The sequence below is a fragment of the Macrobrachium nipponense genome, chromosome 47, assembly GCF_015104395.2.
Source record: "Macrobrachium nipponense isolate FS-2020 chromosome 47, ASM1510439v2, whole genome shotgun sequence".
Taxonomy (NCBI): domain Eukaryota; kingdom Metazoa; phylum Arthropoda; class Malacostraca; order Decapoda; family Palaemonidae; genus Macrobrachium; species Macrobrachium nipponense.
The window spans coordinates 8977418-8991430 of NC_087222.1; the positions used below are offsets into that span (position 1 = coordinate 8977418).

The 14013-nt window shown below is 37.1% G+C and overlaps 1 protein-coding gene across 1 annotated transcript in view; it reads left to right on the forward strand.

Moving 5' to 3' along the window:
- Window positions 1-1961: 1961 nt before the first annotated feature.
- Window positions 1962-14013, forward strand: part of LOC135204518 (zinc finger protein OZF-like) — a gene marked incomplete at its 3' end in the record, with an annotated part of 24999 nt that continues 12947 nt past the window's right edge. Inside the window, exons 1-2 of the mRNA XM_064234686.1 lie at window positions 1962-2924; window positions 3518-3618. Coding sequence (XP_064090756.1) covers window positions 2251-2924; window positions 3518-3618 — 775 coding nt within the window. The remainder of the gene's footprint in view (window positions 2925-3517; window positions 3619-14013) is intronic.

Here is a 14013-nt window from a genome sequence, read left to right on the forward strand (position 1 = left end):
GCGTTTTCGGGCAGCGATATGGTGATGTTTGCCGTTATTGGAGTGTTTCTTCGGATGCAGGTCGGGAGCAAAAAGGCCTCCTGTGTCGTGTTCATGGAGGGCTTTTGTTCCTGGATGAGTAACGCCTCCAGGAGGTGCAGACGGCGAGGGTCGGGTGATCTCCCTATTATCCTGGTGTTAGGGATGATACAGTCACAGGGAGAATTGTGTCTCGGTGGGCGGTGAGGGCGTGGTTCTTGATAGACCCCTTCTTGGGCATGACAGGAGATTCTCTTCGCATTGACGCATGGTAGTCATTCCAATGTACTTCCCAGGACATCCTCGGGCGGGGCATATGTATTGGTATACTACGTTCATCTGCTTGAGGGGTCTCCTGATGGCGGTGAGGGGTTATTTTTCATGATAAGGTCTTTTGTTTTACGGTTTTTGTAGTATATTATAAGGTCCACTATCTTGCCTTCTTCAATAGGGAGGATGTTTTCCTTAATGATCTTCATCACCTTCTCCTCCTCGCGGTATTGAGAGTGCATGAAGGCCTTATAATATATCGTGATGTTTTCGGTGGGGCGGGGTCGTGGGTCTTGTTCCTCGTTCGAGTACCATCTTTCGAGGGCGGTACGTACTTCTCGATTGATTAGCCTATTGGAATATCCGTTATTCACGAGCATCTGTGAAGCTCTATCAAGCTCGAGGTGTATGTCCTGCCAGGTAGAACAAAGAGAGAGGGCCCTTTCACAAAGGCCCTGACAGTAGTGTTCTAAACCTGTCTGAACACTCGCTATCCCCGTTGAGGCACATTCCTAAATTAGTTTTCTTCGTGTAGACAGAAGTGCGGAGACCGTCTTCTGGTCTTCGTTATAAGGAGTTTCGAGGAAGGGGAGCCGATCGTTGGTGCTAAACCTCGGGACTGTATAGTTTAGCAAACGTCTGCAAACTGCTGGAATCGGCGACATAGGGCTTCTACCTCATCCTCGGTGTCGACTTGCACGAAGATATCGTCTATGTAACGGGCGTATTTGCGGGGGTGCTGGCTCTGGGCGAAGACCCTCTCTTCTACGGTGCCCATATAGAAGTTGGCAAAAAGGACTCCCAGAGGAGAGCCCATGGCAACGCCATCTTTCTGACGGAACATCTGTCCTCGGTGGGTGGAGAAGGCGGTCCTCTTCGTACAGATGTCCAGCAAGGTGCGCAAAGAGGCTTCTGGGATATTGAGTGGGGCCGTCGACGGGTCTCGGTGTAGAGTCGATCCATGATGATGTCTATGGTCTCGTCGACGGGAACGTTGGTAAATAGGGATTCTTTTTGGTTCGTATAGCTCTGAAAAAAAATGTCATATTTGAAGAAATGTAGCAGCACATACATTCCAAGACTGTCATCAGTGTTGCTGGTCATAATAGCTACTCGTGTATTGTATCAACAACAACAATCAGTGAAAACTAATTTGTAAACTTTCATCTCTCTTCAAATTACTACTCAATTCATCCTTACTCTTTTTTATTATTATCTACTGCATCTGTGGATAATATGGTGTTATGTATAGCTGGGTCACAAAATTAAGATTTTGCTGTGTAATATCCCCTACCCTTCCTGCTGTTTCCCCACAAAACTCTTATGCTGGTCTCTTGCATTTTCTATTCTTGGCCTTTGATTTGTTAATAAGATATGTTCAAGCTAAGGTTTACAGATGTGAGGTGGTGGTTGTTAATATTAACTGTTAATCTAGTGTAGCATTGTTGCCTCAGGAATGTTTTGATGCTGTGTCTGGACAACGTTTGGTAGGATTGTATTCATGTTTGGATAGAACTATCAAATGCACACTTTGTTAATCGGGCCTGAGACCTTTATGCTACAGTTCTGGCATTATGTTTCCTAACTCTGTGTTGCATTCTTTGATTTCAGATTCTCCCTCAGAAGAACCTTCCTTTCTTCGTCAGTTTTGATTAGCAATCAGGGATTTTGGGAAATGCATGTTGTTTAATGGTACTATATGGAACATTACCAATAGCAACTCTTAAAGTGTTTGAGACAACAGTGAATTATTGTACGCGTATTTAACAAATTTAAATAACAAGTAAAATTTATGTTGAATATTAGATTCATACATCAACAGTGACATCTGGTTGTAGTCCTTCAAGATATTGTACTTAATTTTTAACAGATTTATTCGGTAATTATTTGTAAACAATTATGTGTTAAAAGTTGTGAATTGAACACATTGGTATACAGAACAGGACAGAACATAAGGCTAAAATGAATCCAAAACATTCTTTAGAATTTCCTTTGAAAAGTGAAACTGAAGGTGCATTATCACTACCTTCCATAAATCAAGAAAACAGCAACTTGGCTGCCTTTAGTGGAACCAGTGATGGAGACTTTATGTCTCTGGATTCATTGATGGACATCAAAATAGAACCAGAGGAATTCCATGAGTCTAATGAAGATGATGAATTTTCATATGAAATGAATTCAACAGTGAATGAAAAACATCTACAAACTTGCAAAAAGGAAGTAAAACAAGAAAGAAGGATCCGTGACAATGGAGAGAAGCCTTTCGTATCCACTGACTGTGAGAAAGCACTTTACAAGAAAATTAATCTTGCAAATGATATCACAAATCCTACCAGAAAGAAATTCATATGCAATGACTGTGGGAAAGCATTTCCCAGGAAACATAATCTTATAGTTCATATGAGAACCCACACTGGAGAGAAGCCATTCATTTGCAAGGAATGTGGCAAAGCATTTTCCCACAAATCACATCTTACAAGTCATATGAGATTGCATACTGGAGAGAAGTCATATGTGTGCAAGGAATGTGGCAAAGCATTTTCCCGCAAACAACATCTTATAGTTCATATGAGAATCCATACTGGAGAGAAACCATTCCTGTGCAAGGAATGTGGGAAAACATTTTCTCACACTTCGTATGAGATCCATACTGGAGAGAAAGCCATTTATGTTGTAAAGAACTGTGGGAAAGCATTTCCGAGGAAAGATGATCTTACAATTCATATGAGAATCCATACTGGAGAGAAGCCATATATATGCAAGGAATGTGGGAAAGCATTTTCCCTGAAAGGAAGTCTTACACGTCATATGAGGTTGCATACTGGAGAGGAAAAAGAAACAACATGATAAAATAAACCAGTTAAGGCAGAGATCTCTCAAATGACCAACTATATGAGAGATCAAAATCACTCACAAAATCTGCTCAAGAAAATAAGGAAAATAAAGAAAAAATACCGAATAGGGGATGAACAAATGAGTGGAAACTGGTAGAACACCAGCCCAAGTAAAGGCCCTAGCGGCACAAATGAGAAACAAAACAACAGAAGATAAAAGCAAAACAGATAAATAGACAGTTTAGTCAAAATCCAAAGATTGTGTATAGAAACATGACGAAAAAAACAGTGGAGGTACGAACACCACCGAGCAAGGAAGACCTAGAGAGATTTTAGAAGCCAATGTTTGAAGACCTTAGACAAAACCAAGAGAATTCATGGATTGACACCATTAGGCAGAAGAACAGCCAGAAACAGCAAATGCCACCAATAAGCTTCATCATAGAAAAAGTAACAGAAGTAAAAGAATATAGTCATTTCAAGACCCCAGGAATAGGCAAGATCTCAAATTTCTGGCTTAAAAAGATCCTAGCACTACACCACACTTAAGTAAAATGAGAAGAATCACCAGAGTGGCTCACAACAGGAAGAACCAACCTTCTCCCTAAGAGCTCTGAGACTGAGCTCCCTAACAAATATAGGGCCATCTGCTGTCTATCAACAACTTACAAATGAGTCACAGGAGTCATTGCAGAAATACCAGAAAATGAGAGAAAGATAAAGAAAGAATACATCAGCTGCTGAAAGAAGATATGTAAGTCAGAATTAACATCAAAGAACAAGATCACTGCCATAAACTAGCTGGTGATACCAGTGGTGACATATGGTTTTGGCATTGTAGACTGGCCACAAGGTGAGTTAGACAGGATGGATATTAAAACCAGGAAGATTCTCACCCTACATAAAGTCACATACAGACACCAATGTATGGACAGAATCTACCTCCCTTGCAGAGAAGGTGGATTAGGCCTGACTGAGATCAACCAGGCCTACAGAGCAGCAATAGTAAGTATAGGGCAGTACTTGAAAAGCTCTGAGAACAAAAACATCTAAAAGGTTGCCCAACACCATAATGGAGCCCTGAACCAACTAACATCAATAACAAAACAGGCTAAGAACTTCGCAGGAGATCTGATAGAAGACACAGAGGCTAATGAACAGACTCCAGCAATAACAATAGCCAGGAAGACCAGGCAGAAATACAGTTACAGAGAGGAGAGACTTCGAATGGAAAGGTGGAAAGACAATGGAATAGCAGGAAGATTTCAAGAACTGGAAAAAGTTTCATAGACAACAAAAAGTCACCCAGAAGGATAAGAAATGGAGATCTAGGTTATGATGGAGAAAGACTGATAATAGGAGCACAAGATCAAGGCTTCCTAACAAACAGCTTCAAGAAAATGGAGGGCATATCAGCAAATGATCCATGTAGGTTTTTTCATGCAGCGATTGAGAGTGTTTGTCATCTGATATCAGCCTGCTAGACTCTGCTTGCAGATGGTTACTACACAGCCCACTACAACTAAATATGTAAAGTATACAGAATTGAAGTGGAAGGAAAATTGTGGGAGCATGAACCAGATCCAATTACCTCCAATAGGGCTGTTACCATCTTTTATGACAAGGAAATGCCAACAGGAAGATATATAGAAGGAGGTGCTATGAGACCTGATATTGTGATCTGGAACAAGGAGGAATAAACAGCAAAGATTATAGATGTGACAGTACCCAGTGACTTTGGCCTCAATAGAGCTGAAAGGCATAAAATAACAAAAATGCCAAGACCTGTAAGAAAATGACCTGAAAAGCACATGGGAACTGAAGGAAATAAAAAAAATACCTTTTAGTGGTAAGAGCAACAGGACTTATAAAGAAAAATCTGAGAAAATATCTCCAGGGTATACAAAGTTGCCCAGTATAAATGAGGTGCAGATTGCTGCCCTCAAAGCAATGGTAAACACCTTGAAACGAGCCCTTGGATATAAGGCTAGTGGAATATAGAGGTGCAACCATAGACCCCAGGCTGGGGCCCATTGCACTCCTGACATAAATTGAAAATTAAGAATAACAGAAGCCAGAAAGAAACCATATTGTTGCTCTATATGTCAAAAAGGTTTTTCTCAACCAAGTCCTCTCAAAAGACAAGAGAATTCACACTAGACAGAAACTGTTTACTTGATCTCTGTCCAAGTATTGTTTTTATTACATGATTTTATTTAACTTGACTCTGCGTCTGTTTTTGAATGAAGGTGTCTCAAACGGTGTGAAAACTCATGCTAGAAAGAAGTCATATCCTGTATCTACACTTGGTTTCCAAGAGTAATTTTTTCATCAGGTTTTTTCATAAGGTTCATCTTAGAATGAATGTGTTAACTCAGAAGAAAGACGATGTTGAAACAGTTTTTCTCTTGTAGATTCATAACATGTGAGCACTCATGGAGGATAGATATTCTTCTTTTACACTGCATGTTATACTTTTGTCTTGTATTCTGCAAATCACAGTCATTGGTTCTGAATGCCAGACTGTTTTTCAGGTGTCAAAATGCACAAGCAAAATCACTCATCAGAGAGGATGTTCAGTTGCACTGACAGATTTGTTAATGTTTTGCTCCCCTAAGTAAGTTGCACTTGATGTTGAGATAATTATTGTGAACTTGTCTGCAAAATCTATAGAAAAAAAGGCAACAGCAACCTAGGGGACGATAAAAATAAAAACCATATTTATATTTTTATGATCCAATTCATGGCCATCATCATTGCTATTACTCAAAGAAGAGAAGGAGAATCTGAGGAGGGTCTGAGTGAAATGCAGATGAAAGCTCTTCATTTGCAGAGTCTTTATTAGAAGTCAAGGCAGAGCCAATTTAATTTTGGCCAATTTTGGTCCAGAATTGAATTTTGATGGCAAAAAGTTGGTGTAACCTTAATGCGAAGGTAAAATAAATGAATTTTAGTTTTTTCTTACAATTTTCCTCATTGAATACTGTACAATACTAGGTTTAGAAATGTTCCTTTGCCTTCTCCACTTTCCTTGTTCTTGTGTATTTTTTGTATGATTTCCAAATAAAGAATTAGTATTGTCTTTGGCTGACATGAAGTTTTCTTCCTTTTGTTATTCAGCATTGTGCATATATGCACATGAATAATTGTAAGCTTGAATATTTCCATGAAATGTTATTCTTAGTGGAAATAGAAAGGATTGATATCTTCATTAAACTTAAATGAAATTTAGGTACAGTTTTATTTGATTTTTTTATGTTTTGTTTTTATCTCCTACAAAGAATGTTTGCTACAAGCACATTTTGTAAGTAAATCCTAATGCCTTGTATCGCTTACTAAATACTACAGTGGACTGTGTAGTATTTTGTTTTAGGTTAACCAGTCTGAAGTGTTGAGACTAGACTAGTTATCTAAATGACTAAAGTAATGTGTTATTCTGATTAGATTAAACCTCTTTTTTTTATTTCATTTCATTGTATAAACTTTTGAAAATATTGATAAATAATAAAAAAATTTTATACATAAAATTTTTCATTTGACCCCATTAAAACTTAAATAATATCAGAGTAATAACTGGTCCCAATGCACCAACTTCATTAACATAACAGCTGCCCTTTGGCAAAGTGTGTAGATGACTATACTATTTACTTTGCAGGATTATTTGTTTTGATAAAGTGAATCAGTTTGAAAAGTCTGAATAAAAACAGAATATTACAAAACCAACAAACACATCCTGCTATGAGGGAGAAGTTTAAAATGATAACCTCACCAGGTAGCTACCTCATAATTCAAACTGCAAGTCTAACTGTTTCTGTAGCTGGTAGTTGACCTCTTAAAAAATGACTGTGCTAACTACTCCTTCGGACCTGTGGAGGCTGCTCAACAAATTGTGTAGATTACCCAACTCCTTTATCAGGACAAGGTTGCATCTCTTCTTAGATGTGCAGTTGGGGAGACGGGAGAATGAATGAGGGAGTGACTAGCTTCTCTTCTCTGCCCCTTCATCCTTCTGCTTTGGGACAGAGAGTGGATCCGGCCGTCACATGCTGGAACTCATGACCGATTCAGTTAAGTTTTGCAATGGAACAACCATTTTATTTACCTTTGTAGAGTAGAAAAGCAATCGCCCCTTTTTTCCCTAGCAAGGGGGAGGTCCCCCCTGAGAAGAGGACAAACCCTCTGCTTATATTTGTCTTACTGTCTTTTAACTCTCGGATTCATCCCAACTTGACTTTGTGTGGGGTTACGTTTCTTCCTTCATTCAAAAAAGCCCAGAAGTCTGGCAACCGATCACACAGTCTCTGTACTACGATCAGTTCATCAAAGACAGACTTCTTTTACCTACCTAAAGATCTCTCGAAGACTGAGTTTATTTTGATGCTTGCATGGTTTCTGCATAATGAAGTATGGGAAAAAATATCTAAACTATTATCATGACACTTGAGTTGAGGAGGAAGGTACCAATGCCCAGTCCAAGTGCCTACTATTATCCCAAATGGCTGAAGGTATGATACAAGGCATATTGACAGCAGACTTGGTATGCAGTGATAAGCCACAAATACATTAGACCTCTGCAGACATGATCCGAATGTCAATATGAAACCAAGCTGTATCTTGTTAGAGATTTTAAGTTCTTGGGGTTATTACATTTATAACATTTAAAGCTACTTATTATCCCTTGCCATATGGGTGACAAAGGCAACCCTTGTCACTTAGTTTCAGAACTTCAGTAATGAATGAACATTGTAGGTGGTAAATATAATCGCTATAGTGGATATTGACGGGCTAATTTACTGAAGAGCTAAATATTGAGGAGACTTTAGTTTCACTGTCCTAAATTTCATTTAATCACTAGTGTCACCAGTCTAGTTGGTCTTCGTGAACATAGCTGTGTGGAAATTTAAGTGTTGGAATAAGGTACCTACTACAAAGCCACATTATGGCCCTCTGTTCAGTCGAATGGAACGGAGGGCCTAACTAAAGTAGGCAATTTGTAGAGAAGTTTTTCTGTTGGGTTTTAATGTCATTTGCACAATTTGTGACTGAAATCCTCGTAAGATGACAACATACTAACTGACGTACCCATGGTGGTTCTGTGGCAACAAAATCGTTGTTACCCTTCTTAAACCTGCCTCACAATGGACAAATGTACTGTTTCTCCCATCGCCTGTTGGTTCCTGGACTTCCTGTAGTCTTCCCTCAGGCTCTGGCATACTTGACCTTCAACTAGTATCGTTGATGTTAACAGGAACATTAGAATTAAGACGTTTGGCCTGTGACAGGACAGTTGAATGTGTCCAAATTTATGTATAAAGCTAAAATTGTCGTAGCACCTGAAACTCGTTTGTGTACTGGGTCAGGAATATCCTCTCTCTCTCTCTCTCTCTCTCTCTCTCTCTCTCTCTCTCTCTCTCTCTCTCTCTCTCTCTCCTTTTGACAATAGTTTCTGTATTTCAGAGTTAAAAAGTGTTACTACTTGAAGGAACTTATGCTTCTAGACTCTACATAAATTATTAAGGAACAATCCTACTGTAATTAAAAGCTGAAAATGGTCCGTTTTAAGGTTAACCAAATAAAGCGAAATGAGCTAGTTCAATGAACATATTTGAAGGCATATTTTCTCCTTATTTCGAGCTGAAAATAAGTTAAATGAAGGAAATGATGCTTCCAATAATCTGCATAGATTAATGAAGACCAATGAGTATGATTCTGTATTAATTAAAAGCTGAAGAAAAGAAGCCAGACAGAAGAAAGGTTAGATAAAGAAACGAAATGAGCATCATCAATCTCCCTCTATGTTTCCATTGGCGTCTTTGAAGGCGGGTTTTCCCAGTTCATCTGATGCCTCCCGATTCGTTCTAGTCTTCCAGCTGCTCTCTCTCCTCACACTTCATTCCTCCAACTTGATTGGTCTCCACTTCCACTTTGCCATCAATCAGGTTTCGACAGAATTACTGTCATTCTCATTCCGTCGGAAATTTGTCTGCTGTCTCAGTTACCAGAACAGTGTGATAAAGGAAGCCTAGAAAACCATTTTTTTTTTTTTTACAGAAATACATTTCTATTCATTTGAAGTTGGCGTTTATATATATCTTCTATATAAAGATCTTTTAAAAATTAAAAATGTACAGTATTTTATAGACTTTTAAACCTAAAAACAATAGTATTTTTTTTTTTAATTCCCAGAGGACGACACATAGCAGACAGATGTTTTTGAGGTAAACGAGTATAAAGTATAAATAGGACAGTGAGATTAATTTTTATATAATATTTAATATGTGTTAGATTAAAAGATTAAGCTTTAATCTTATTGTAGCACAAAAAGGGTTTTAGTTGTTGATTTGCAAAAACTACCATTGCCTATTTTCATACATAGTTTTTAATCAAGGATTTCGGTAATTTCCACTAATCATCCTTGATAGGTAATGAGTCTTTATGATTTCCATAATCTATCTTGTATATCAAACGGAGAAATATTTTACGAGTGAGACCTACTTTAAATCATAGATGATATTCTGTATAGTTACAAGATGCTGCTAGTTAGTTTAAACATCACTATTTGAGGTCAGTCTTTTAAATAAATGGTGTAATAGCCTGGGCACTTTGATATGCTTAGAGATGTGGGTTCATATATTTATATTGAGTACTACTTTATCTCCAATATGACGAATTCAGTGCTAAATATTTTAGTCCAGTTTACCATTCAATGACGTCTTGGAAAAATTGTAGAAGACTCGACAAAATCTCCCAAAAATATTTTAACATTTTTAATGTCATATTTTTACGAATACTAAATTCTATAGGAATTAATTAAGGGCAGTAGATCGTAAGTTGATTGACTTCTTAGATATGATTTAGTGTTTTCTTTCTTTGAACTTTCTGTCAAGTTTGCAAGATTCTTTGTTTGACCAAACTCTGAATTCAGGGAAAACTCCTTTGAGATTTCCTGCTTTCATTGCAAAAACTTCTGAGACCTCTCCCTACCTCTCCCCACCTTACCTCTCCCTACCTCACCTCCCATTACCTCACCTCCCATAACCTCACCCTGCCTCTCTTCACCTTACCTCACTCCTGTGCTATATACACCATTACCCTCCTCACCTTACATTGCCTCCCCATTATCTCACCCTACCTCTCCTCACCTTACCTCACTTCATAAAATCAACACTGGCACTCTCAGTCCAAGGAAAACTCCAAGAATAAAGACACAGGATCAGCATCCTATGAGCACATAGGAGATTTCTTTATGCACACTGACCACATCCTCCTAAAAGCCAGTCAGATAGTCCTGGTCTGAATGACTTAATCAACATTATTCAGTTGCCAAGATCAACCCAACCAATTATTCCATCTCTGATCAATAAAACACCAGAATAAATTCACGTAAAAGAATTAAACTCTTTTTACCTGTTGTTCTACAGAAACTTTATGACTGAGATTGCAATGAAACTTCTCTACCTTACGACTTACGAGTAAACTGCAGAAGAAAGTACCTACTAACATACTCGATGGGAGCCAGTTTTCATAACTGGTATCATTCTCCAGTATTTTGGTTGCCACTTTTTGCATTTCTCACAATGAAACTCTCTTGGTCACACCTACTCAAATAGATGGGCATTTATATTACCAATAATGATGGCATTATTGGTAATGACATCACATGTTACTACATTCTTCTTGAAAATAATAATAAAATCCTACTAACTAAACTGCAAATATTAAAATTTAATTGTTTAATTATTGGTCATTAGTGTTACTGTTATCATTATTTATATTTATATCTTGATTGTACTTTGCATAGTTACCAGGTTATGGTGGACACAACTGGAGTTACCACTTTACATCAACCAAGAAAGATTCTGTTCTTTGTTATAAACAGAGTCCAGGGATTGAATCCGAAACATTCTAACCTCAAAAACACCCAGATGTTTTCTGGTTTTTTATGAGAGCAACAACATCCATTTTTGGATTGTATAAAGCAGCCTCATCAGTGGGGATTGTTTCAGATGCTACATAGCTCAAGATTACTGATTTAGACATTAAACAGAACCCCAAAACCTTTACATTATAGTTAAGGAAAATGATGAAATAATACACTTTAGATAAATTATGTATGCCTGTTTACATAATACTTGAGAGAATAATAATTTCAGAACAGTATAATTCAATCATATCACCCCAAAATGCTGACACATCAAGTAATTTGCAAAAAACATTTTCACTTTCATGTTGCATACTCTATTTACATAAGTATACTTACCTAATTCCATTATAAAAATCTACATGAAAACAATTACCTTACCATATTCATTTTATTGAACATTTAATATAAATAAGATAAATGACCTTACCTAGTTTATTTCATAAGTAAACTTTAATATAAGTAAAAAAAACTGCAGAACATTTACATTAAACATCTCTTAAAATGTTATTCATTATATTAAGCAACCTATGAAATACATGAAAATAAAACAATGAAATAATACTACTAGTTGTTACTAAATAACATAAAAACTCACTGAAAAAAAAAACATTCTCCACAATCGAGATACCTACTTTGAAGTATTTGGAAAAAACTAATTATGGCTTGAATTGGCTACTCATTCCGAGTTTATAAGAGAGCACTTCAAAATGAAATTTACCAATGAGACAAGAAATGAACTCTCCTAGAAGGGAGCAAAAACTGGATCATGGTGAAGTCAGAGAAGTTGGACAACTAAGCAGGAGGAAGCCAAGGGAATTTATTAAAGTATGTACAGAAAGCATTGCAGACGAGGTCTTGGAAGGGATCCTGACAAGAGACCTTAGAACCATGAGAGGCCAAACCTTGGGGAGCTAAGAAGAGTTTCAACTCGGTTGAAACTAGTGAATGACAACATGCAAAAGGCAGCAGCATCAGAAGTGTGACATTGGGAAAGGGATTTAAAGAGAGACTCAAGAGGTTGAATCAGGACATACAAAGGACAATGGAAGAGGAGTCTGCTTTCGAGTTCTGGCGGACGATAGGTAGGGGAGATGACAGGCATTTCTTGAAGGAGAAAAGAGGCTAAAAAATAGGTGAAATGTGCTACGAAGAGGAGTTGGAAGGAATGGAATCAGAACCTCAAAAGCAGATGTAAGAGTGGGTGTATTCAGGAGAAAAAGTGGATGAGGAATTATGCAAATTACATATAAAGGATAAAAATGGAGAAATAAATGATGATACAGGTGATACTAGAATGTCCGAAGGACTAATTTGAAATATTCTGATGAAGAGAATGAAACAAAGTAGAGGATGCTGGCAGGACAGACGAAGCAATAGTGAAGAGGTGAAATGGGTCTTTGGAGGATAAAAAGTGTAAAAGCCACCACTGTTTATGATAACAAGCAATAAATAACTCTGGCTGGCGTATATATATGCAAACCTGACATTGGAAGGTACAGGACCTGAAGTGTGAGAACAGAGCTTCATAACTTTAATACCCTCATTGTTCCAAACCAAGCTGCAACCTTATTATGGAAAAGCAGATTGCTACAATCATAGGCGTACGAGGTGAAGTTCATTTGGGAGGGCAACACCAAATTTGCCCGAATTTTAAACATCACAATTGTCTTTCTTTCTTTTTGAATCACCATATTTGTGTAACAAACACCAACAGCTGTTAAATTATGTACAGCAGGTACGACTTTGAAGAAGTTTAGCAAAACTAGGTAGCTATTATTCAATACTTTATTCAGATATATACATCGTCTTCTTTCTCTACAAGCTTGTCCCTATTTGGGGTCGCTGTAATGGTTCTCCAACACACTCTTCTATTTTCCTTGGTCCAGTGCATCCTCCTCAATCCCAACTCCCTCATATCTCTCTTCACACAGTCAATCCAGATTATATAACATACATCCTCTTATGTATGCTTTCAAACCGAAATTCACTCAAATCATAAAACGCCGAGGCAACTTTTAAGATATTACATAATTTACAAAAGGAACAACCTATCAATATTTATTTTCACATTATTTTTCACGAAAAAAGGCATGACTAGCAGGATCACCAACTATATGAAAATATATACAAATCAGGCTGGAGCAAATATATTTACTTTATATGAATTATGACAATTACAGTTACAATTACCTATGCTATTATCAAATTACAACTACAATTACGATGAGGGAACATCTCAAACACGAATATGATAAAAATTAAATTTCAAGCATTAAAAATTTTAGTTACAAATACATAACCATAGAAAATAAAACAAAATGTAAATAAAAACGTGTGAATTTGGTTTCCTTTTAAAATCAATTCATACAAAAAAATTTTAATAAGTTGTAAAAGCTTTAGTAAAACAACAAATGAAACATATTTCTTCAAAAAATTTTAGACCTGCAGAAATTATCATTAGAATGAATAATTCTCATCCGAAGATTACTTCATATTTGAAAATAATTCTGTTGTAGTTAAAATTACCATTTGATAGAAATAAAGAATTATAAGTATAATTACGTAAATGTGTAACTAATTACTTTTCTATTAAATCATCATTACTCCAAGCCTGTACAAATAGTCAAATACAGAAGAAAATCTTTATAAATTAAAAGAAGATTTTGTCCCTTCCCTTTCGTTTGCCAAATACAACTTTTATGGTGTTCATATCTATCCTGCTGGCATAACTTCTCTCAATGCAGCGAAGTCCTAATGCTGAGACCCTATCCTGACCCATAGTAGATCTAAGGTCAGCCTTGAGTGTTCTTCAATCACGAGAATGACCTATCTGCTGAACAAGATGTTGCTGGTAAGGTTGCCAGGGTTTTTGCCATCTCACTAAAGTGTGGCAAAGTTTCACACACAGAGAATTTGAGGAAACGATACCTTATCGCTTTATTTGCAGCATTCAAATCCACGCCTTCC